Source organism: Leguminivora glycinivorella, chromosome Z, assembly GCF_023078275.1.
Source record: "Leguminivora glycinivorella isolate SPB_JAAS2020 chromosome Z, LegGlyc_1.1, whole genome shotgun sequence".
Lineage (NCBI taxonomy): Eukaryota > Metazoa > Arthropoda > Insecta > Lepidoptera > Tortricidae > Leguminivora > Leguminivora glycinivorella.
This window is the reverse complement of record NC_062998.1, coordinates 45907152-45929230: the sequence shown is the minus strand read 5'-3', so window position 1 is coordinate 45929230 and position 22079 is coordinate 45907152. Positions and strand designations below refer to the sequence as shown.

The 22079-nt window shown below is 38.2% G+C and overlaps 2 protein-coding genes across 2 annotated transcripts in view; one reads left to right on the top strand and one right to left on the bottom strand.

Annotated features, from left to right (window-relative positions):
- LOC125240743 (cold shock domain-containing protein E1) overlaps positions 1-5393 on the top strand; it is a 76509-nt gene extending 71116 nt beyond the window's left edge. Inside the window, exon 17 of the mRNA XM_048148791.1 lies at positions 1324-5393. Within this exon, the coding sequence (XP_048004748.1) occupies positions 1324-1340 (17 nt within the window). The 3' untranslated portion in view covers positions 1341-5393. The remainder of the gene's footprint in view (positions 1-1323) is intronic.
- Positions 5394-6679: 1286 nt separating this feature from the next.
- Positions 6680-22079, bottom strand: part of LOC125240501 — a 50124-nt gene continuing 34724 nt past the window's right edge. Inside the window, exons 5-9 of the mRNA XM_048148393.1 lie at positions 16347-16445; positions 10898-11059; positions 8368-8575; positions 7130-7242; positions 6680-7020 (exon numbers count right to left, since the gene is read on the bottom strand). Of these exons, the coding sequence (XP_048004350.1) occupies positions 6749-7020; positions 7130-7242; positions 8368-8575; positions 10898-11059; positions 16347-16445 (854 nt within the window). The 3' untranslated portion in view covers positions 6680-6748. The remainder of the gene's footprint in view (positions 7021-7129; positions 7243-8367; positions 8576-10897; positions 11060-16346; positions 16446-22079) is intronic.

Sequence of the window (22079 nt, the reverse complement as noted above, 5' to 3'; positions counted from 1 at the left end):
AAGTTTGAGTGGCTATTATTGTGTTGAAAAATTTGTTAATATGCAGGATCAAAGTTTGTTCTCCTACTTTCAATGCTTCAGTAGTAATTCCATCCTCACCAGGGCTTTTATCGTACTTCATATTCCGAAGAGCTACTTGTATTTCATAATTTTCATATTCTGTGATTGGTGGGATGGCTTTGAAGCTTTCTTCTAAATGGGGCGAAGGGTGGTGGTCTCTAAGAGTTATTACTGGTTTTATACTGTGTCATAATGCAAGATCGTCATAGTATATATCACAAGATAGAGGCGTCTCTTGGAAACAGTATGACGCGCATTTGTAAGATGTTACATGAAAATTTGACTGTAAAACAAAGATAAGTTCGCAAAATAGCCGTTTTTACGTACAAATTGCACGTTTTGTATACAACAATCAGAATGGAAAAGTGCTATGAAAAGTGCAACAATAAAAATGGAAAAGTGCATCATTCGTCTCGTCTAACAAGGCATTTACAACTATTATATTTCTATAGAATATTTCTTAGTTTTTTGTTTTCCGGATACTTAAGTAGTAGCCCTCGGACCAATACGTCGGAAGGATACAAACGATTATTACCGGCTCATTAACTTTAGTAAAAGTTTATTTTAATAAGGGAACTCGTCTGCTAGTCTAGCACATGCTAATTCTCTTATCGCTAGGCTTCCAGCGCTCTTTGAAACATACATTTCTTCTTATACATTAGTAATTGCGGATGAATTAATGCAAACTAAAAGTTGCAATGTTCGACGACGAGTTCGACCTTCGCATTTTTTTGACATAAGGTACAGCGGTGCAAATCCCGAGTGGGGGGCAAATGTAACTAATCCATATCCATATCCACCGGTTATATTTGGTAGGCGTGTTTAGTTAATACACGTAGAACTCAACATCATAGTGTAATAATGGAAAAAATGGATCGGATACAATTGCCTTACTGAAATTTAGTCATAACTCATAGCCAAAACAGATGGTGATATTACAAACAGAGCTACCTTTGGATGAATCAAATTTTTCTTGCCTGTTATTGCCATGGTTACGGTCCCCTGAGTCACGCTGGTTTTATGCAAAATTATGCTACTTAAATTATGCAAGATTAAGAAGCCCTTTCCTTAATTTGCCACCTACAGACATGGACTACATGCATGCTTCCATAATTTCAGTAGCATATTTAGCATAAAACCAGCGTGACAATAACAGGCAAGAAAAAGTTGATTCACCCATTTTCAACCTCAAGTGGTCTCAAGATACAATCCTTTCGATTTTATCCAAGTGAATGTAAATACAGAGATTGACTTTTTTTCCAGAATTATTAGCCGAGTGAACATCTGCGGGCGACGCACCGCGGCCTCTGGACACCGGCAGCTACGTTTGTAGGTAAACCTCCTAATGGTTTGATTTTTCAATTCAAATTGTTTCATTGTATTCACGAGAGACTGACTGATTCTCTTTTCTTTAGCAGCATTTAGAGAAATTGTTTTGTGATTTTTACTAACTGTAGGAGAAAAAACACTGTTAATAAATTGGCAGCTGCCATAATACCGATCAAGTTACATCCACGTTGCGGCTTGTGATCAATGAGCGATGAACATATCAACTTTAACCGGACCTTTATTATTTGCTTATTACAAATCTTCTTATTACGTTTGTGAGAGGTTCTTTTTCGCATGGTTACTTTGTTCAAAATTCCGTTTGACATGTTGTACCTACTTTAGCTGTTATTTGGTTTGGTTGTACTTTAGCTCTCGAATGTTGTACATACCCGCCGCAGCCGTCAGCCGCCGTCAGCGACTGACTGATGCGATGGTCATCCGTTGAATATTTTATGTGCTTATTTGTATGGAGAAAAATCATCTCCGACTCGTGAGTGTTCTGTACCCAGGACGCGTTCTGTCTGTATGTAGGTGGCACATAACAAATGAGGGTTTCTAGATCTCACGTTATTGTAACTTATTGCAAGTAGATCTCTGTCGGTTTAGTCTCTTCTGTGATTATGTAATTTTATTGTGCAATACATTTGTAAAACAAAACTGTCCTGTTTAGGGCGATACGGCGTGTCGCCTGATGCTCTGTAAATTATTTTCAACGATGTTACAAAACCATGAGCAACGGTGACCTCTTTTCGAAGACTACACGGGCCTGAATCCACTTTGTGAATTCATCTTAAAATGTACCCCTGATGAATGTAAATTAATACTATATTTCCGGTTTTTTGCTCTTGATACAAGTACATGACTCATTTGTGACACTTGGCGCCGTATCATAAATGACAACAATTTGAATACACAAAGTGGATGAACCCCAACTATGAAAACAGGTTCCTTGCCGATATGTCTTATAATAAGACTCAGTTTGCCTTTTTGGATGTATTTACGAGTAAGTAGCATTGTAAAGTTTGTGTTGCCTAAATCACTTAATGAAATTGGCAAATATTTTTGTTGTATATTATGCTGAGAAGAAAAGGTTCTTGTTATATACCAAATCAATGTTTACCAAAGGTCTAGAGGATCATGGAATACTCAAACTTGGTATGACTATCTATGTCTGTATGTGTCTGGGTCAGTCGATAAATAAAATCAAACCCGGGAAATGAAAATAGATTTGATCGGAGGCAACAATATTTTTCTGTTAAATTTAACAGTGGAATCTGAATCATGTGTAGAAAAATATACTATTGGTCAATTTCTTTTTACAATCAAATTGAAAATAAACATAAAACAAAGGTGTCCTTCTTTTATTAATACTATATCAATTTTTGTAGGGTCTAACTTTGTTTATACAATCTGAAATCAAAATAAACAAAGTAATGGTCTGTAGGTACTATAAACAATAAAATCCAATTGTGCTCTAACGTGTGAATGTTTTGAATATTAGCGAGTTTGAAATATTCATCGCAGGCTAAAAGGGGAAGAAACGATTAGATAACAATTGATTATGGCGCGCGCCACTGTTGCGCACGGTGTGACGACACTAGCGAACTCTCGCTTTATTGTATCGAATTACTGCGTTAAAGTCTGCCTATTTAGTGCAACTTCATTACATAGCGTGGCCCTCACAGACCACCTTACTTGTCTGTCACCATTATAATCAATTTATTAAATAGTAAATTAATCGTATTGGGAAAGAAATCAAACCTGTTACAAAAGAAAAATATATTACTTCTACTTGGCTAAAATTATCAAAATGTCAAGAGTATAAAGTAATATTACTGTGAATAAAAATATCTATAGTCCGTGTCTTTTTTGTTGTTGTGACGTCTAATACGTCGAATTTGTTTTTGATGTATTGGGAAGAACCTCTGAAACAGTATATGTAGAATAAGAAAGATAAAAGTTGGTAAGGTGGTGTGTGTCGGGCACGCGGCGCCGGACCGAGCCCGCCGCGGGCGTCTCATCTAGCATGTGCCGCCGCCACCACGAGTGCATCGCACTAGCCGTCGGGCTAACACCGCTCTACCTTATATATACTACCTAAACTAAATGAACAAAAATCAAACTAATCGGATAAAAAAGCATTTATAGAAGTATGCAATGTACTGGAATGGAACCAAAGACTGAAAAAATATTTATTACAATATTAATATTGGTGTTAGATTATTTTAATTAACGGTATGTTGTGAACATTCACTTTGCGGTCGTAGAAATGTTATTGTTTGCCATCGTTCGATATTGTTTTATGGCAAATGAAGTATTTATGACTGGCGGATGTGTGGCGCGTTGTTACGTTCTATACACGTAGCTTTTTGGAATCGATTCGTGTAGAAACTAGACGTTGATTTGTAGCGGCGCCTGAAGTATCCGTTGTGTGGACTGAGGTGATATAAGCAACACGATGATGTGTTCAGGATCGTGTTGAGACGAAGGGACAGTGTGGCCGGCGAGGGGCGCCCGCCCGCCTCCTCGCCCCGCGGCCGTCTCTTCCTCCTTCTTTCTCATCGTTACTATCGATTGCTTTGCTAGTGCTTTATATACTGCACTGCGCTTATTGTTGATCACATACATTTCTCGATTATTGTTTGAAAATATGTAAAATAAATTTAACATGTAAGTCAAAATAAACTTGTATAGAATATTTAAAAAATGTAAAAAAAGGAATTTTGGACAAACGTTAAAAATTGCGCTTTATACTACAAGATTTAATTGCTGTATCATATATATATATGCTCATGTAACCATAACTTAGTAATAATCTTAATAATATAATAATCAGAATATTTGGTGTTGTAGCGTACGAAGGTAAGCCCCGGGTCAGTTCGGGTATAGGTATTATTATTATACTAGTCTTAAACGATTACGCCGATTGTCATATGTACTACGCAGACTATAGATGTACTAGTGGTGACGACCGCCGGGAGCTGCCGCGGCCCCTGCCGCGACCAGTAGACTAGACACGCCACGACACAAGTAGCTTTAATTTGGCGAACCTCAAGAAAATGCCAGTGCCTAAAAGAACCTCTGAAACAGAATATGTCTAACAAAATAAAATGTTATAAAAAATATATAAGCCTTTCAGAATTACAAACTTTTAAAGTAATCATAAGAGTTTATTTTAATTTAGTTGGAATGTATTCGTTAGTCAAGTTATCTATGCCAAATGTTTATACAACCCTGTACGGTGTTGGGAGCGTGAATGAAATGATGTAGGTCACTAGCGGGCAGGCGCCGCAGCCCGCAGCGCGGAGCCGCGCACGCTTCTCACCTCATGCCGACTGTCCATTTAGTTTCACCGTCAGATGTATTTTACTACGTGAGTTTCTTGTAGAGAAGCCATTAACACGGTACAACTTTCGAATTTTAATGTTAACGTGATAATTTTTATATATGTGATGCCTTTATAGGAGTTGTTGAGGAACTGGCTACTTTACACGATCCGTTAACGTGTTGTGAAAAATGCCGGTCGCGGTGCCGCTCGGGCCTAAATCAAATCGTAATCGGGGTCGAGAAAAGGTCTCACTATCCTATAATACTTTCTCAGAATCATGTATCTATCTTTTTTTTTTGTAATCCGAACTTAATTTCATAGTTAGGTTAGGTTCTCATTCCACTGAGAAAGTAATTAATATAAAAGTGAGATGGCTCGATGGCATGGCGTCTCGCAATTTTCGCAGATCATAACCTTCAGCGATGGCTAACCTACGTGCTGAGTGCGGGCCCGTCTCGCTCACGGCGTCGCTGCCGCCGTTGCAGGGCGTCGATGTGACGCCGGTTAGCTCGCTGGGCGGTTGTGACACCGTATACGTTAGAACGAACGCATATTCTAAAGTTCTTGTGATTGTTTGCCGTCTGCCGGCCCCGCGGGCCGGCACATCATGTTTATAGCTTGTACGACTCGTGCGAATAGGTACATACATATACCAATAAACGATGTGATTACGCCATTACTGTTTTATTATTTTTATCCTTAAAAGCTAGCAAAGATTTATAAAATATTCAAAAGTAACCCGGAGGTAAAAAAGCGTTGCAATCTAGCACGACCCATTTCAGCCTGGCCTATGGCACCACCGGTCCCACCAAAAGGACGTGGTAATAGTTCATAGTTCATCGCTCAGCGATGAACTATAAATCGTTTGCTCTCTCTTTTTACGTATATGGGAGCGCGTCTATCTTTTGTTCGTTTCTCTATCGCCGATATAGCTCATCGCTCACTCGCTTTTGGTAGGTGCTTATGCTATGCGTATTATATTAAATTAGGCTTGTGCCGTTTCGTTCGTTGATCGGAGCGCTCCGATCTCGTTCAATCGCTCCCACGAACTAGTTCGCTCTTTTAGGTCTTTTGCTCATTTAGTTCAGCCAGACCAGCGACCACTGCGGTCGGTAAGATCAGAACGAATGGGACCGAATAGTGTCAAAATGATACGAATAGTCCACAGATAGTAACATTCCGGCCGAAAGGTTGTAAGTAACCGAAGTTTAATATGAAAACTTGACTTTTTTTGTTGCTCTGCTAAGTAGCTCTCGCTCTCGGTCGGCGCAGTCACACATTCGTTCTCGATCCCAACCGCTCGCGCTCGCCGATCCTATACTGAACTAAATGAGCAAAGACCGATTCTCAGACCACGGTAAGATTCAGTTCATTTCGGTCATTGATGGGATTTTATTCCTAACAGTTCATAGTTCGTGAACGACACAAGCCTATATTAAATAATTAAAAAGTCTGTCCTCTTAGTGCAAATTTGATTCCGTTTACTTCCTTGGTAATGCCTTGGTCTGGCAGCTGGTCTAAAGTATCAAAATGTCCATGTAACCAGAAAGACCAACTATACAAAATGATGAATTCAAAATGTCCACAGTATCGAAATTGCCATAATATTAAAATGACATAATATCAAATTGACTACATTGTCCACAATACTCGTAACTTTGTACAATTTATCAATTGAACACTTCGAAATTTTGTATACGGAGACATTATGATATCCTAGACATTTTGATACTTAAGACCAGCTGCCACTAAAGGGGTTAATGATGTGAAAAATACCAGTCTTCTTTTGGCGATAAAACCTTAATGATTAACACTTTCACAGTTCAGCGCACTTTAACAAGTCCATGTCAGGTTTATTGAAGTAGTTCAAACTTACGACGGTCTTAATATTTTGTCTGGGGTGACGGTTAAGGTGTTAAATACTTACTGTTTTCATGACTGGATAGAAACCAAACAGTAAAATACCTCAAGAGTTTTATATATAATATATTACAGGTACCTAGTAAAAAAGTCATATCTTATCAGACTAATTCATAAATGATAAGGTAAGCCTAATTTATCGTATATCGCCTCACACTTCATGTCCCTAAAGCTATGGGTTCTCTCGTAGTGGTCGAGTGTTTGTAGCGCGCGGTAGAGGTTGCTGCCGGGGCTAGCGGTCTCCTGCACGTCCTTGGCGGGGAGGATGGAGTAGTCGGGGCGCAGGAAGCCCAGGGCCACGCCGTCCTCCAGCAGCATGTTGAACCGCTGCAGCTGCAGGTGCGATACGCGGCTGTAGATGGGCAGCTCTTCTCGGTAGTCTCCTGTAACGTTCAATAGATGTAATCAGGACGCACGCCAATTACAAGAAATTTAGATGTAAGTAAAAGGAGGGTACGGTTCGGTATCTGATGAATTTGCCAAAGTCAGTACCTATAAAAGCGACGCCGAGGGAGCACCGGTTGAAGCCAAACGTGTGCGCGCCCTCGCGGTTCCACCCGCGACCTTGGTAAACTCGGCCGTCGTTGCCGATCAAGAAGTTGTACCTGATTGATAAATACAATTATAATTTATAAGGCAAATGAGTGAAAAAATCAAATCTCGTTTATCTTGAGCTGATACAGACGGACTGCGGTCCACGTGCAACTTATACGGGAACTGCTAAGTCAGCGTACATGAAAAATTGCAATTAGGTAGCAATCTCTATCGGTAGTTTGGTATTAAGCACTAATAAGCATTTTAATTTTATAGTGAAATCTTGCCATGTTTTGAAAACTAATCAGTTAATTAAAAACTCTGTAAGAGCGTGCGATATCAATCCGGACGTCGCGAGTGTAAACCCAGATCGTACAGTCACCTGCAATAAGTATTTAACATGGTACTCTTTCAAGGCCGTAAAAATATGAGAAACTTATGACCTTACAAATGAGATATTGTCATATATTTTTGCGCCCTTCGTTGTGTAACATATTATTGCAGGTGCTGTACCAATGAGGTTTGATTAGCCAAACTCTAGGATCTCTGGCTTGACGAGCCGTGGAAATGCCGACTGGGAAGATGAAGTTAATTAATTAATATTAAAAATACAGAATTTGTGGTTTACGATCACTGAAAAGCAAACATGGCGAAGATTGAATAGGAGCGCTTGTACTCGATATCGATATCGATACAAACACTACCTAAGTTTATATGTACCTACTTCGTCTTGTCATTTTTCTAAGAAACTGCGAACGTGACAACGCGATAACGAAGATAACTGATACTGACGTGAATTTTATGTGAACCTGTTACAATAAAGTTATTCACTACAATCACTACTAAAGTGACATTAATGACATTATTGTTACTTGATGGTCCGTTCTCTTAGATTCTTAAGACCATACCAATACAGAAGGAAATGCTAAGTGTATGGCCTGAGTGGTGCGGAGCGTTCGGCGGTACGGGCGAGCGTGCATACTATCTATGTACCGTCGACTCAGGACTCTTGTATGAGCTTCAATTGATTAACATGCAAAACCCGCTCGAGCCGCCCCGCTGCACACTTAGGCAAGTGTAGCAGTAGCCTGTATCGTAGGTAGTTCTATGATAGGGTATTTGGGTCTAAGTTAGACAGTTAGACCGTCTAACCGAACAAAGTGGTGTGCTGCACTACCACGATTTGAAGTACTCACGGTATATCGTATCCAAGGTTCTTCGACTCCAAGAAGTACTTCTGCAAGTTCCTCAGCTCCGCCGCGCAGTTGGTGAACCGGTGGCACTCTGGGCTGACGGTGTGCTGCACTACCACGAGTTTGAGCGGCGCGAACCGGGCCACGGTATTGTTGCCCGTCGGCGGGTGCGCCAACCAGTCTTCGCGGGTGATGTTCCACTCGTGAGGAGCTGAAACGATAATTTTTAGTTTAGTGGTATCACTTATGGCGACTAGCGACTGGAGATACATCTGATGGCGACTGTACATAGCCTTTAGCCAGCCAGCAAGATGACTAAACGCTTGAGCTACGATGAAGAAACACTAAGTCCGTTTTCACATTATCCGATCCGATATCGGATGTCGGAAGGATTTCAATGGAAAAAATCCAAGATGGCGCCTGTAATGTATGGGATATCTTATTTATTAGGGTTCCGTACCAAAAAGGTACAACAGGAACCCTTATGGTGCGACTCTGTCCGTCTGTCTGTCCGTCTGTCATATTCCTAAATATCTCGAGAACTACTAATGCTATCAACTTGAAATTTGGAATAGTTATGAACATTGTAAACCTCTAGAAATAGAAAGTATAATTTTTTTAAATATATTAATTTTAATTGTAGAAAATGGCCAAAATGAAAGGGGGGCAAACTGTAAATTTCAAGTTACTAGGTCAAGTGGGGTATCGTTGGAAAGAGCTCAAATTAAGCGTAAATAAGCTATTTTTTATAATTTTTTTGTTGTGGAAAAAAAAAAGAATTTTGAAGGAAAATGTAAAAAAAATACCGTTCCCCCCCCTTATCTCCGAAGTTTACCAACGAAAAATTATGAAAATTTTAGTAAACATTGGTTTTATGCTAAATATTACAGGAAAAATATAATCGTGTTTGTATTTTGAATACTTTTTTTTTAATTCACAAAAAACTTTTCAGATTTTTACTTTCAATTTACCCACCCTTGCGGATGTATATCGTACTTCAAATTAATACGAGATGTTACGTAAACCATCTTCTGTCCAATAAAGTAAAAACTGTTTAAATCGGTTAACATTATAAAGAATTATCCCTGAAAAACCAGGTCGCGCAAATTAGTTAGCAAATTGACCGGGAGATGGCGCTATACACAATAATACTCATTAGTGCCTATACTTTTGTCTTCTAGTCAAGTCATTAGAGTTATATGAAAATATGAGATTATTTTTACTAGGTAGTTTGAAAGAAAGTTTGTACGGAACCCTCGGTGGGCGAGTCCGACTCGCACTTGGCCGGTTATTTTTATTTTATTTTCTTTATTGGAGAAACAACAGAAGTAATCACAAACAATATTACATTAGGTATGTTATATACAGTTCAAGAGATGTGCACCTACCTCCTAAGACGCTCTCACTATATCGGTCCTACATCGGATAAAGTGAAAACGCACTAAGGGTGACGTCTCTATTACTATTACGAGTTATTAGCGGGATAACGTGGCGTTTGTTCGCTACGGAGCGCAAACAGGCACGTTCCGCACGTTGGCTATGCATCCAGGGTGCGTAGCCGAATGGCACAAACGCTCACGAAACGAAACGCTCGTAGATATCTATCTCTATCGCTCGTGCGTATTGGCGCGACAAAGCCAGACTAACTTTTCGCGGCGTTTCGTTTTCGTTTCGCGTCGGAGAAATGCCATTCGGCTACGGCACCTGGTTTGGTCTATTGTGACGTTTCTACATTAAACTTTATACCTGTAGTAGGTATCAATCTATATTTATCTACGGAAAATCAAAAATTTTCGTGTTTTTGCATATATGGCGAAGTAATCATGATAATGCAAAAGTATGGACACAAACCATGTTAATACTTATTATCCTAAATTAGGTATATCCGATACGGCTATGTGCAATTTGTCTTCTAAGAATTAAGTATACAAATCAAACAAACTGATAACTTGATAAGAATTTGCTGTTGATACTAATGCAAATTTTTAAATAAACATCGACATAGTCGTACCGTCCGGAGTTCCGGACATATTAGAGTGTTTTCACATTATCCGATCCGATATCGGATTTAGGAAACATGTTAATAAAGGTGGCGCCTTTATAGATAGAGAATACAAGCTTACCTTACATCCAATTTTATTTGGTAGCTGAAATTATCGCGCAGTCATGATTGCCCCCCGAAACCGTAGTTTCCGTCATGTTCTCGATATCGAGAGTAACTTATTAAAAGTTGAGGTAACCACACTTAACATTTTTTGAGGTTTTTATAAATGTGGCGTTCTGTGCCTAAAAGGTTCATGCAATAAGGACCTTTATCAGAATTTCTGTTAACAAGCCATTACCATGCGCGGATCCAGGAGGGAGGGGTCATGTCATGCGGATAATGACCCCCTCCCCCCTGGAGCCTAGGTTGGCCATACAAATAGACTACGTGACCCCCCTGGGGCCTGGGCCTGTACCACGCCCCCCCCCCCCCCCTCCCCCTCCCCCCCCCAGGCGTGGGCACGAAGCTGGATCCGCGCTTGGCCATTACCTCTATCGACTACGTTGAGCTCGCCTCGCTTGACCACGAGCGTGAAGTAGAATATGAGCGCCGTGCACAGCGCCAGCGCGACCGCCGCGCACGCGCACGACAGCCGCTCGGCGCGGGACGTGTTGCGCACCACCATACACACGTATTGCGGGCAGGAGTACGCTGCGAACATATTGAATACGTCAGTCTACTCGTCTATCATCAAGGTGGTTGGGTGATCTATCAATCAGCATCGAGACGCATTTTATGTACCTATGAGAAATCGCTCGTTATTATGAAACCGCTTAGGCATCGGAAAGCTGAAAGCCTGCGTGTGCGTACGCATGTTCATACCTACTAACCAGTGCTTTCTCATACACGAAATGCGGCTCGATGCTGATAGATGTGACTTGACTTGACCCTAGGCTGTTTTGAGAGCCTTGCCGGTGCAATGTGAATGCAATTGTTATTAACCGCCGCCCCAAATCTCAAGGAAGGGGGTTCTCAATTCCTGTGTTTCTTTTTTTTATGTTTGTTATTCGATACCTCCGTCGTTACTGGACCGATTTTGCGATTTTTTTTTATTGAATGTATATACATTATACTTACAGATTGGTCCCATTTTTATCAGAATCCAGTTCTGATGATCGAGGGAGCTCCTCAAATCTTAAAGGCATACATTATAGTGATTTTTTGTGTTTTTATGATAACAGCATCCATGTACGTTCGGAACAGTGACATTTGGTGCAGTGGAACTGCTGATGAGGACCAGAACGGAACTCCTCAAATCTGAACGGCACACTTATAATGAGTTTGGTATTTTTATCGGAACAGCATGTATAAACGTTCATAACAGTGGTATTTGGTGCAGTGGAACTGCCGGTGATGATCAGATCGGAACTCCTCAAATCTGAACGGCACACTTATAGTGACTTTGGAGTTTTTATCATAAAACCAAGTACGTACATGAACAATTGTGACATTTGATGAAGTGGAACTTTTGATGATGATCAGAACGGAACTCCTCAGCGACGCATAGCTCATGTTAGGTTAGGAGATTTGTTCTTTTTGTTATGTTTGTTAAGCATATTAAGTTTTCAAGTAAAATTTTGTCAACCTCGATTTCTTAGGATATCGGATTCATGAGGATTAGTGGCAACTCCTCAAACCTGAACGGTATACGTATCGTGTATTTATTTGTATTTCCATCAAATAATCAAATATTTACATTTGGGATTAGTTGTCAAAGCTCATGGGAGCCTGGGGTCCGGCTCCCATGAGCCGTGGCAAATGCCGGGATAACGCAAGGAGGATGATGAATCAAATATTTACATTAAAAGCAGTTTAAAAAAAATACACATTTCTACATAATCCAACAATTCGCAAGTACCTTTAACCAGAAACCCAAAAATCGGCCGTTTTTTTTTCTTAAAAAATACCAAAACGTCGAACTTTGATCAAAGATCTTGCAGAGGCGGCTATGAAAATCGTTGCCAACTTACCTTGGTCTGATTCTACCACCAAGAGTGACAAACCGGTTAACAACTGATTTGGTGACTATTAACTATTCGCTGAGCTCAAGAAACGAACAACGACAACCACAAAAGAAGCGCTTCTAGGGAACAACGGCCATACCATCTGTAAAGCCTGGCGTCCACTTAGGCGGAATCGAGCCGCGTCGAATTGAGTTCTCATACATTTGAATACGATTCGACGCGTCGCTAATGGACGCAGTTTCATAAGAAATGCAGAAGGCGAATTAAATTGCATTTATTAATGAGACTCGACCAATTATACTACTCTTTGGACTCGACTCGGCGAGCCTAGTGGACGCCAGGCTTTAGATTACCGTTTCGTTCGCTACAGCTTTGAAACCTTTTAGCAAAATGTCATTGAATGTCAAAAGCAGCAAATGAGATAATTTTATTTAAGTAATTGTGCATTACAGCTGTGATTGCGATAAACATGGTTATTGGTATTGCAAAGGTCGGGCGGTAAGGTACTTTCAATTTAAGTACCTTTCAGTACATATGGAATAGTAGCTCCGGTGAACAAGTATAGTGAATATATTATATTGTTTCATATCTGTTGTATTCCATATTCTGATTATCTTTTCCGAATAATTTGAGCCCTATGGCTTATTTAATTATAATTATTGCGGGTGCCATTTAGTTTGAAAACGTGTTCCTGAAAACATATCTGATCATAAATATAGTTCCACTTAGGCCCACTTGCACCAAACACTTAACTCGGGGTTAGTGGGCTGGCATCTGTCAAATTCCATATGAAATGGTGGGTTAACCCTCCATTTTCGTTGGTGCAAGTGACCCTTACGGGTTTCCCCAAACCTGTCGATGCGGAATCGGCTCTAGCCGACCAAAAATCGCTCTTTAGTATGAAGACGCTTACGCGTCGTCGTCGCTGAACGCATGCATAGGTACATATGCGTATTAGGTACGCGACGCGTCGATATGTTTATGGAGACCCTAAGTGTTCCCACTACATGTAGGTATTAATAGGTTAATCACTGTTTATTGTAGACTGTTACAAATTATGTGTCTCATTTCATTTTTTTTAGCGATATACAAGACAAGATCGAGAGAAATGATAAATAGTACCCCGTAGCCGTTTGAACGCAGCCTTTAGCCGCCGCCGCGCCGGTGTACTGCCGTGCGTGAGTACCTAAATACTAGTTACGAGATAAGCTAGGTCATGTAGAAAATAGATAGAATAGTAAGGTCAGTGCGGGCAAGACCGGCATAGTTTATTTGAAATAAAGTTTGAGTGGATAAAACTCTATAATTAATGTAGTCTGGCGTAATGCGCATGGTCCTATGAGATAGCAAATATTATATTTTACAAAGCTTTTATAATATTTTGGTGAAATAAGGTACTTTTAAGTCATAAAAATCACATTTTATAAGGCTCGGCGGGTTGACCGTTGTCCCGCGATGAGTACAGAAAGACCGTCTAGTGCTTGTTGTCGCGTAATTTCATATGAGACTAGGTTCCAAAATCATGATCATTATTATTATACGTAATAACAGGGCAGAATGTGCTAGATAATTAATAAAATAATGTTAAAATATTGAACATATAAGCATTTTTCTATTTATAAGGCAAGACCGGCATAAGTCCCGTAGATGGGGTTCATAACCTTTTCTTTTCAGGTCCAGATATTGCATAATACTGTTTTTCCAACGAACACCTGCGATACAATTTAGTCACGATATTACAGGCTCATATAAATCCAACTACTTATCTGTTTTTGAAACTTTTTTATTAAGAAAAGGTAATAGGATATTAAGATACGTGAATTGGTTTGGTAACATTGCTTAGCAATGCTTGGTTTTTCTATAATTACTACCAGAGTTACCACCTACCTGAGCTACCACCCTCGAAAACATATTGACGACACCCATAACGACTTTTTGTCAAAGTGACAGCCAGCAATGTCAATTAACGGTCGGGTAGCCGTAAAATAGTCGGTCAAAAGTGTCAAAACCGTTTTAAAGGGTACCCATACGGTCCCTGTTGGGTAATGCTGATTATAAAAATAATGACCAACTGGAAACCCTACTCTCTTTTGAAATATTTGTCGCCGCATGTTGCACAATCTAAATATACTTAAACAAAAATAATAAAAAACGGTTAGAGCTTACGATAATTCTACCAACTTAAATATGATGATGAATAATGCAGTGTAGGCTTTCTTCTGTTCACCTCTTATCATTCTTCACAACCATATATGTCACATATATTTTATTTTTACTTAATACTTTCGAATGATTTTAGTAACATCATACGAATCATTATCAAAACTGTATTTCGAAGTTAAAATAAAAAAACGTACCTATATATTGATATTGTTTACACTCGACTTATTTCCAATAAAGCCTAAAAAAGGTTGGCAACTCCTTGTTTATCATATGCCGGTCTTGCCTTTCTCTTTTATGCCGGACTTTCTGACTAGGCACAATTTCTAAGTTACATATTTCAGAACATAAAACTAAAAATTGAGCGCGTTTTGAGTAGAATAATAGTACTAGTCAGAAATAACGGTTATTAAATGACTGCGTTACATACATGATATACAAATATTCCGACTGCTTCTATTTTATTTAATTTTTTTGCGGAACCATGTTGAACTCGATGTTCGAGTTCGAAACGAGAAACAAGTTTATTGTTAACTAGTGTTCGTCCCAGGGATATGTATTGATGACCAATGGATTAAGGATGAAAAACTGCTATACCTCCGGAGGTGTGAGAAGCGTAGATATATAAACACAAAAGTTATAGTCAATAGACGGTCTTTCCGGGTAGACGGTCTTCCCCACACTGACCTTAGGTAGTTTAATTTTTTATTTTTATAGTTTATTAGGCACATGGCGATTTTGTCCACAGTTCTATTTAGTGACCTTTAATTGCCCATTGCCATTGGCCCCGGGACTATTCTATTTCGTCAATTCTTATGTCGCCATGTAATTCCGTAAAAATTTTAACTGATTATTATTTAAGCTGATGAACACTTAAAATTGACCAATCACGATTTATTTTATTTGACCTTGAAGGGCCGACGACGATTTGACGATTGAAATATCATCTCTACTTAGTTTGGACATACCCACTTTTGTACTAGCCCTGATGCATATGTTTCCGCCTTATCAGACCATTTTTTGAGGTTCTCCTTTTTGTACAAAAATAATGTCTTAGTTCAAAAACCATAAATGTTTAATACTAATACTAATCTAGTTTATTTTTATGGCAGTATTGTACAATAACTAAACCTATACTAAGAAATATCATTGATAATGAAAGGAATATGGCTATGGGATATGGCTTAAATTGTGGCGTAGGCGAGAGGCTGGCAACCTGTCACTGCAATGTCACAGTTTCGTTTTCTTTCAACCCCTTATTTGCCAAGATGGCACTGAAGCTTTAGTAGTTTCATGTGTTCTGCCTACCCCTTTATGGGATACAGGCGTGATTGTATATAAGGAAGAAAAAGACGATTTTTATTTTACCTTTTATGGATGGGTATTATTAACATATGACAGATGTAAGGCGGCCCAAGGGAAGTAACCAAGTTCTGCTAGTAAACTAAGAACAAATCTTCAAGCCTATGCATGCAGAACTGCTATTGTAGAGGACAACGTGATTAAGGCAAAGTTATTTTTATAACAATATAAGTCACATCACATGCAATTTTATTTTACAATCAAAATAAACTATATTAGAGTACTTTTACAATTCTCACTACTGGGTCGTGATGTACCTACATGTGTAAACGTTATCAGAATAAACAAAATATTTCTGTATTACTAGACGTACTTTTCTGCATCGGGGCTAGTATTCAGTAGCTGCGGCATGCGGTACCATTTTCTTCATTTTACTTCATTAGGCCTTGAAATTGAGGGTTGCGGTTTATGAAGCCTTCTTAAATAACCCTAATATAAAAGACGCTACCTACTTGTCGATCTAGAGTTACGTATGTGTTCTTGATATTCGCGCCAACTATCGAACTCTGTGTCGCTGTCCTCGGCTTCCAGAAGACGTTCCAGGGACGTACCTACCAGAAAGTATTTTTATTTTATTAAATGGATACTTGAATTAACTTCTATCGGACAACCATAAGTAGCATGTTAAGTGCTCATGCTCACTTTTTTATGGTTATATTTTTTGGGCATCTAACAAAAAAATGGCGGCTTTTAGGAGACAATAACATATAACTAATATAATATTATATTAAACCACCAATTCATTTTGAAATCAAATATTTAATAAATAAAGGGGTAGAAAAATAGCACCCATAAATGAATTAGATTATAGCAATCGAAATTAGGCGGAAGAGAATTGCCTCTCTGCTGAGAAGAGTGCGTGGCAGCAACAACAGCCTCCTTCGTGCATTAGAAGGGCGCCTTGACTGTCCTGTCACTGAATACTCGGTGGCAGTAGTCACTGGCAGGAGTAAATAAATCTTGCTGCGCAATTGTGTTGTTAGTTGTTATGTGCACATAGTCTTAGTTGTAGTTTTCTTTAGCTAGTTTATAGTTATACCTACTAACATAGTCGGTAAGGATTCTTGTGTAATTGTACCTACTAACCTTATATGGATCGCATACTGGTCTGAAATAAAGCATTTTTATTTATTTATAGAACTGTTCAGTTAGATAGATAGGGTACTTATTAGTTACTGCATTTTTGTGACATTTAATCAAACAATGAAATCAAAATACCACAGCTCTATTGATATTACAACTTTGCGATTGATAGAAGTGGCAAGCGCAAACACTTATGTAAGGTGAAATACCCCATAATGGACGGTGATGCCATTATGGACAAAAAAACACAAATCCTTAAAAATAAGTATCTAAAATTAGTTTCTAAAAACTGACGGCTATGTATCATAAACTAGAGTTTTAGAGCTGTTTCATTTTGAAGTTTCAATTAATTCGGTTATTTCTGAAGGATTTGGCGACAAGATAAAATTCATCAGTTTACTGAAAAAAATATCAAGACGAATTCTTAGTAATGTTGCTAAGAGAGTTGAGTTCATGTAAAAAATAATAAAAAATTAATACTCGGAGTAAACTTGAATGCGTTTTACTTACTGCATTAGGCATGAGATAAGGTATAAAACATACTAGTTTGTTGCTCCAAAGATATAAGGAAATGGCGTTATTTTGCGAGTGTCCATTACTGGAACCGAAAAACTGCCTACCTCCTATGATGGACAAGGAACAATTTTCAAAACCAAAATTTACAAGAAACAATCCTATGTTAAAATAACTCAAACTAATTGCATTTATGGTATATAATATTGACTCATTGAGTATCAGTTGGCTTTAAAAGTAAAATTTTAAACTTATTTCACTGTCCATAATGGGGGATCCATTACTGGAGAACTGCCGTCCATAATTGGAGAAAAAACACCTATTTTTAATTTGTTAACTATGAAGAAACCAATAGGAGTATCTATACTGCAATACGCTTGAAATGTAAAAGAAGGATTGGACATTCAAGATTTAACACGCTTAGCGATAGAATTTTTACATTTATGAGTGAAATATCAAAAAGAGGCGAAAATTTTTCTTAAACTGTCCATGATTGGGTCCGTTACCTTAGTAAAAACAAGCATCGCACCCTTTACCAAGGTATTACAGTTGGTAAATACAAATAAGTACTCATTATGTAACAGTATATTTATGCTGTGTACGGGAGTACTGACATTGGACTAACAGCAACACTCTTAAGTAAGTTAATTACCCATCGGTAGACTTTTTACCCTTGTAATCAGGATTACAAATGTACTGTTATACCTATACATAGGTAAATTTTACCAGCCAGCTCAAGACATCAAGTTAAAATTTGTATAAAATTACTTTGCTCTCTTGTGGATAACATGCAATTTTGGTATCTGTTTTCAATAGCAAAGTTTACTAGTTGGTGTGGTGAAAATAAATTTTCCATCACCTATTAGCAAGTTCCCTACTTTAGTCAAGTCATAATTTGAATTTGGAATCAGAAAAACTCGAATAGAATATATAGTGCATATTGTGCATGCATTGCACAGTGACGCAACGTCGCGGAATATGTGCATCAAAACACCAGGAACGTATAACTACAAGCTGTTCATTTTAAACTGCAATATGTAATGAAGTTATAGCGTTTTGTGTCTTAATCCTAGGTCATGGATTTCAAATTCCAAAGGTCTTGACACTGAAGTTGCAGCTATTTCAAATGCTAGGGTAGAGTTTGCAATAACTGGCCTATCTGACCATTGTAGTATTGAGGGATAATTATATTGTGGATGATGATGATTTGATGATTGAAAAATTCAATAGAGATGTGTAGGTAAAACATAAACCTTATTACATCCAATTTAATTAAAGTTCTATTGTAGGTCAAAAATTAAATACGAGTATTCTACATAATTACCTGTACATACATGTACCTAATATGACTTGTCTTCAAATGAATGAATTTCACCACTCTTTTTCCTCCCAAAGGTGTCGTAGCAGTCGACTAAAGGTGGGTAAGGGTTCAATTGTGATAGGCTATACATATATAATAGCAACTTGTCTCCGCAATATCACGATTTAAATTTCTTTCAATCCCTTAATCGCCAAGAATGGCACTAAAGTTAAGCAGCTTAATGTGCTTTGCCTACCCCTTTTGGGAATACTGGCGTAAGTAGTTATACGTATATTACGTATGTGTATGAATATATGTACTTATAAATATTTGATTTGTTTGGGTGCCCCTGCCCTTGTAGATTGCTGCCGTCTGGAAAAGGGTTATGTTATGGTTTATGGTATTATTGCACGATTTTCAGACAGATATGTAGGTACACTATCAAGTGTCTATTATATCTAGTATGGCTAGAAATAATAATAACTTGTTAGTCACCTTCAATGTTTGTGGAATGTATTATAGGCATAGTTTAATATTTAATTGAATATGCTTTATTCTTGATAAGGCACGTTTACCTCAATCTAGGTCTTGCAGTGCGCAAGTCTAGTGCATCCACGACTACATAGGAAGCGTTGTTGTATGTGCTGACGGGGGCAGTGGGCGGTCACCACCCTCTGGCATAGTAACGCTGTACTGCAGCCGTATAGACATAACTACAAGCACTTTCTAAAGAAATAACAACCCTATCGTCTAGTAATATCGTCCACAATCAAATAAAGGAAGACAGCATTTGTGTCAAAATACTCCTGCACTTAGTTACGTCCACTTCTTCGGTGGTAATGAAATCCTGGTGTATAAAATTCGTGAAACTGCAAGAGGTTAGGGAGTTTCGGCGGTTTGAACGCGCGTTTCAAACGACGGTACGTTCCGAAGCTTAAGTAATAAATTGTTGTGACTAATTTCAGAATTGTAATTGTGTCTATGGAATACATACATTTATTTACTGTTGGGAAGTTAGCTACACATGACTATTTGTTTTATAACGGTTTTCGAACGTATGCTCCGTTATCGATTTATTTGCATAATTGCATATGTATGCAGTTCGGAGGTGGGATGGGATATGATGGCAGTGGCCATCATCAAAAGGAAAAGTTTCATGAATCGCCAACATATTGGTTTCTAAATAAAATTTTTATTGAGTCGACCCTTACCCCCAATGTTAAATAACAGGCTGTCTAGGCATTAAAAATTAAGTAATTTCAAATCAAGACATTTAATTTTTTTACTTTTTAAAGTAATAACCAAAGTAGTAAGTTATAGTTTTATTTCATAATAACCAAAGGTTGTGTACACCGAAGTGGAGCTGTGGCACCACTGGCACCAGTTCATTCATGTGATATCAATTGAGAGACTGAGATGCACTGCAAGTGCAACAGGAGCTCATTATGCAGTAACGTATGGTGATGAGTACACCCGTAGGTATAATATTTTTCACTTCTCATGCTCAAAAAGTGCACCTTTAATGCCGTCCGTAGATGACATAAATCGCATTTTATGCTTTAGAGGCTGTAGTCTAGAGTAAAATTTTCCTCTAAGACTAAGGTAATTGGTCTCAACAGCCAAATAGTTAAAACATAAATATTGCACAATTTTGCTGAGCAATAAAATTGTGTAGATTGCAAAACTTGTTACATTATTTTATTTTTGCTACAATTTATTATATAGAATTCCGTATTTTCCGTCATTAAATTTAGTAAATCACATAAAATAAGAGTCGATTGTCATTCAAAAAACCGACCAAGAGCGTGTCGGGCCACGCTCAGTGTAGGGTTCCGTAGTTTTTCGTATTTTTCTCAAAAACTACTGAACCTATCAAGTTCAAAATAATTTTCCTAGAAAGTCTATATAAAGTTCTACTTTTGTGATTTTTTTCATATTTTTTAAACATATGGTTCAAAAGTTAGAGGGGGGGACGCACTTTTTTTTCCTTTATTAGGAGCGATTATTTCCGAAAATATTAATATTATCAAAAAAACGATCTTAGTAAACCCTTATTCATTTTTTAATACCTATCCAACAATATATCACACGTTGGGGTTGGAATGAAAAAAAAATCAGCCCCCACTTTACATGTAGGGGGGTACCCTAATAAAACATTTTTTCCCATTTTTTATTTTTGCACTTTGTTGGCGTGATTGATATACACATTGGTACAAAATTTCAGCTTTCTAGTGCTTACGGTTACTGAGATTATCCGCGGACGGACGGACGGACGGACGGACGGACGGACGGACGGACGGACGGACAGACACGGACGGACGGACGGACAGACAGACATGGCGAAACTATAAGGGTTCCTAGTTGACTACGGAACCCTAAAAATGCTCCAATTCAATTCAAATTCAAAATATCTTTATTCATGTAGGCCTAGTTACAAGCTCTTATGAATAGTTCATTACATATATATTATGATCTTAATCTAACCTAATTATCAGAGCAATTTATTGTTGTAAATTATTGTTCATAATAATATTGAGTCTATAATATACAATTTCATATAAAAATAATCGTTAAACAAAAAATATATAATTAGGTATATGTATATATAAAAATACATGTCTAGAATATTTCTAGGAAAAATCCAATGTCCAAAAAAATACAATATTAATTTCATCAACAATAATAATAATAATAAACGTAAAAATAAGAAACCATTTCGAATAACAATTAATCCCACGTTGTTTTATCATTCATGTAGTCTTGTGTTGTATAATAAGCTTTGGAAATGAGTACACGCTTTACATGATCCGAAATGTTTGACTTGGCAGAAACGCAAGCGTCTGAAACTCTGATCACATGTTGAAAATTTCGCGAAAAATAAGTCGCGAGAATCCCGCCTAATACCGACCACCTGGCATTCCTGGCAACCATAGTTACCGTTGCAATGCATTAACCCCTCAACTGCCTTGTTCCAGATCTGTCCCAGACAATTTAAACTGTAATTAACAGATTGAAGGTTATTAATTCAGTAGCAAATTTTTGACAACGGCATTCCAGGGGTTAATGATAATGACTGAAGAAGTGAATCACAACCATTACCACTTCCTAATGTTATTCTGTGCCTTCAGATAGGTATCTGACTATAACTCATCAATCATCATCATCTCCCTTGCGTTATCCCGATTCACCGCGGCTCATGGGAGCCTGGGGACCGCTTTGACAACTAATCCCAAGATTTGGCGTAGGACTATAACTGTATATTAGGGATGTACCGACTATTGATTTGGCC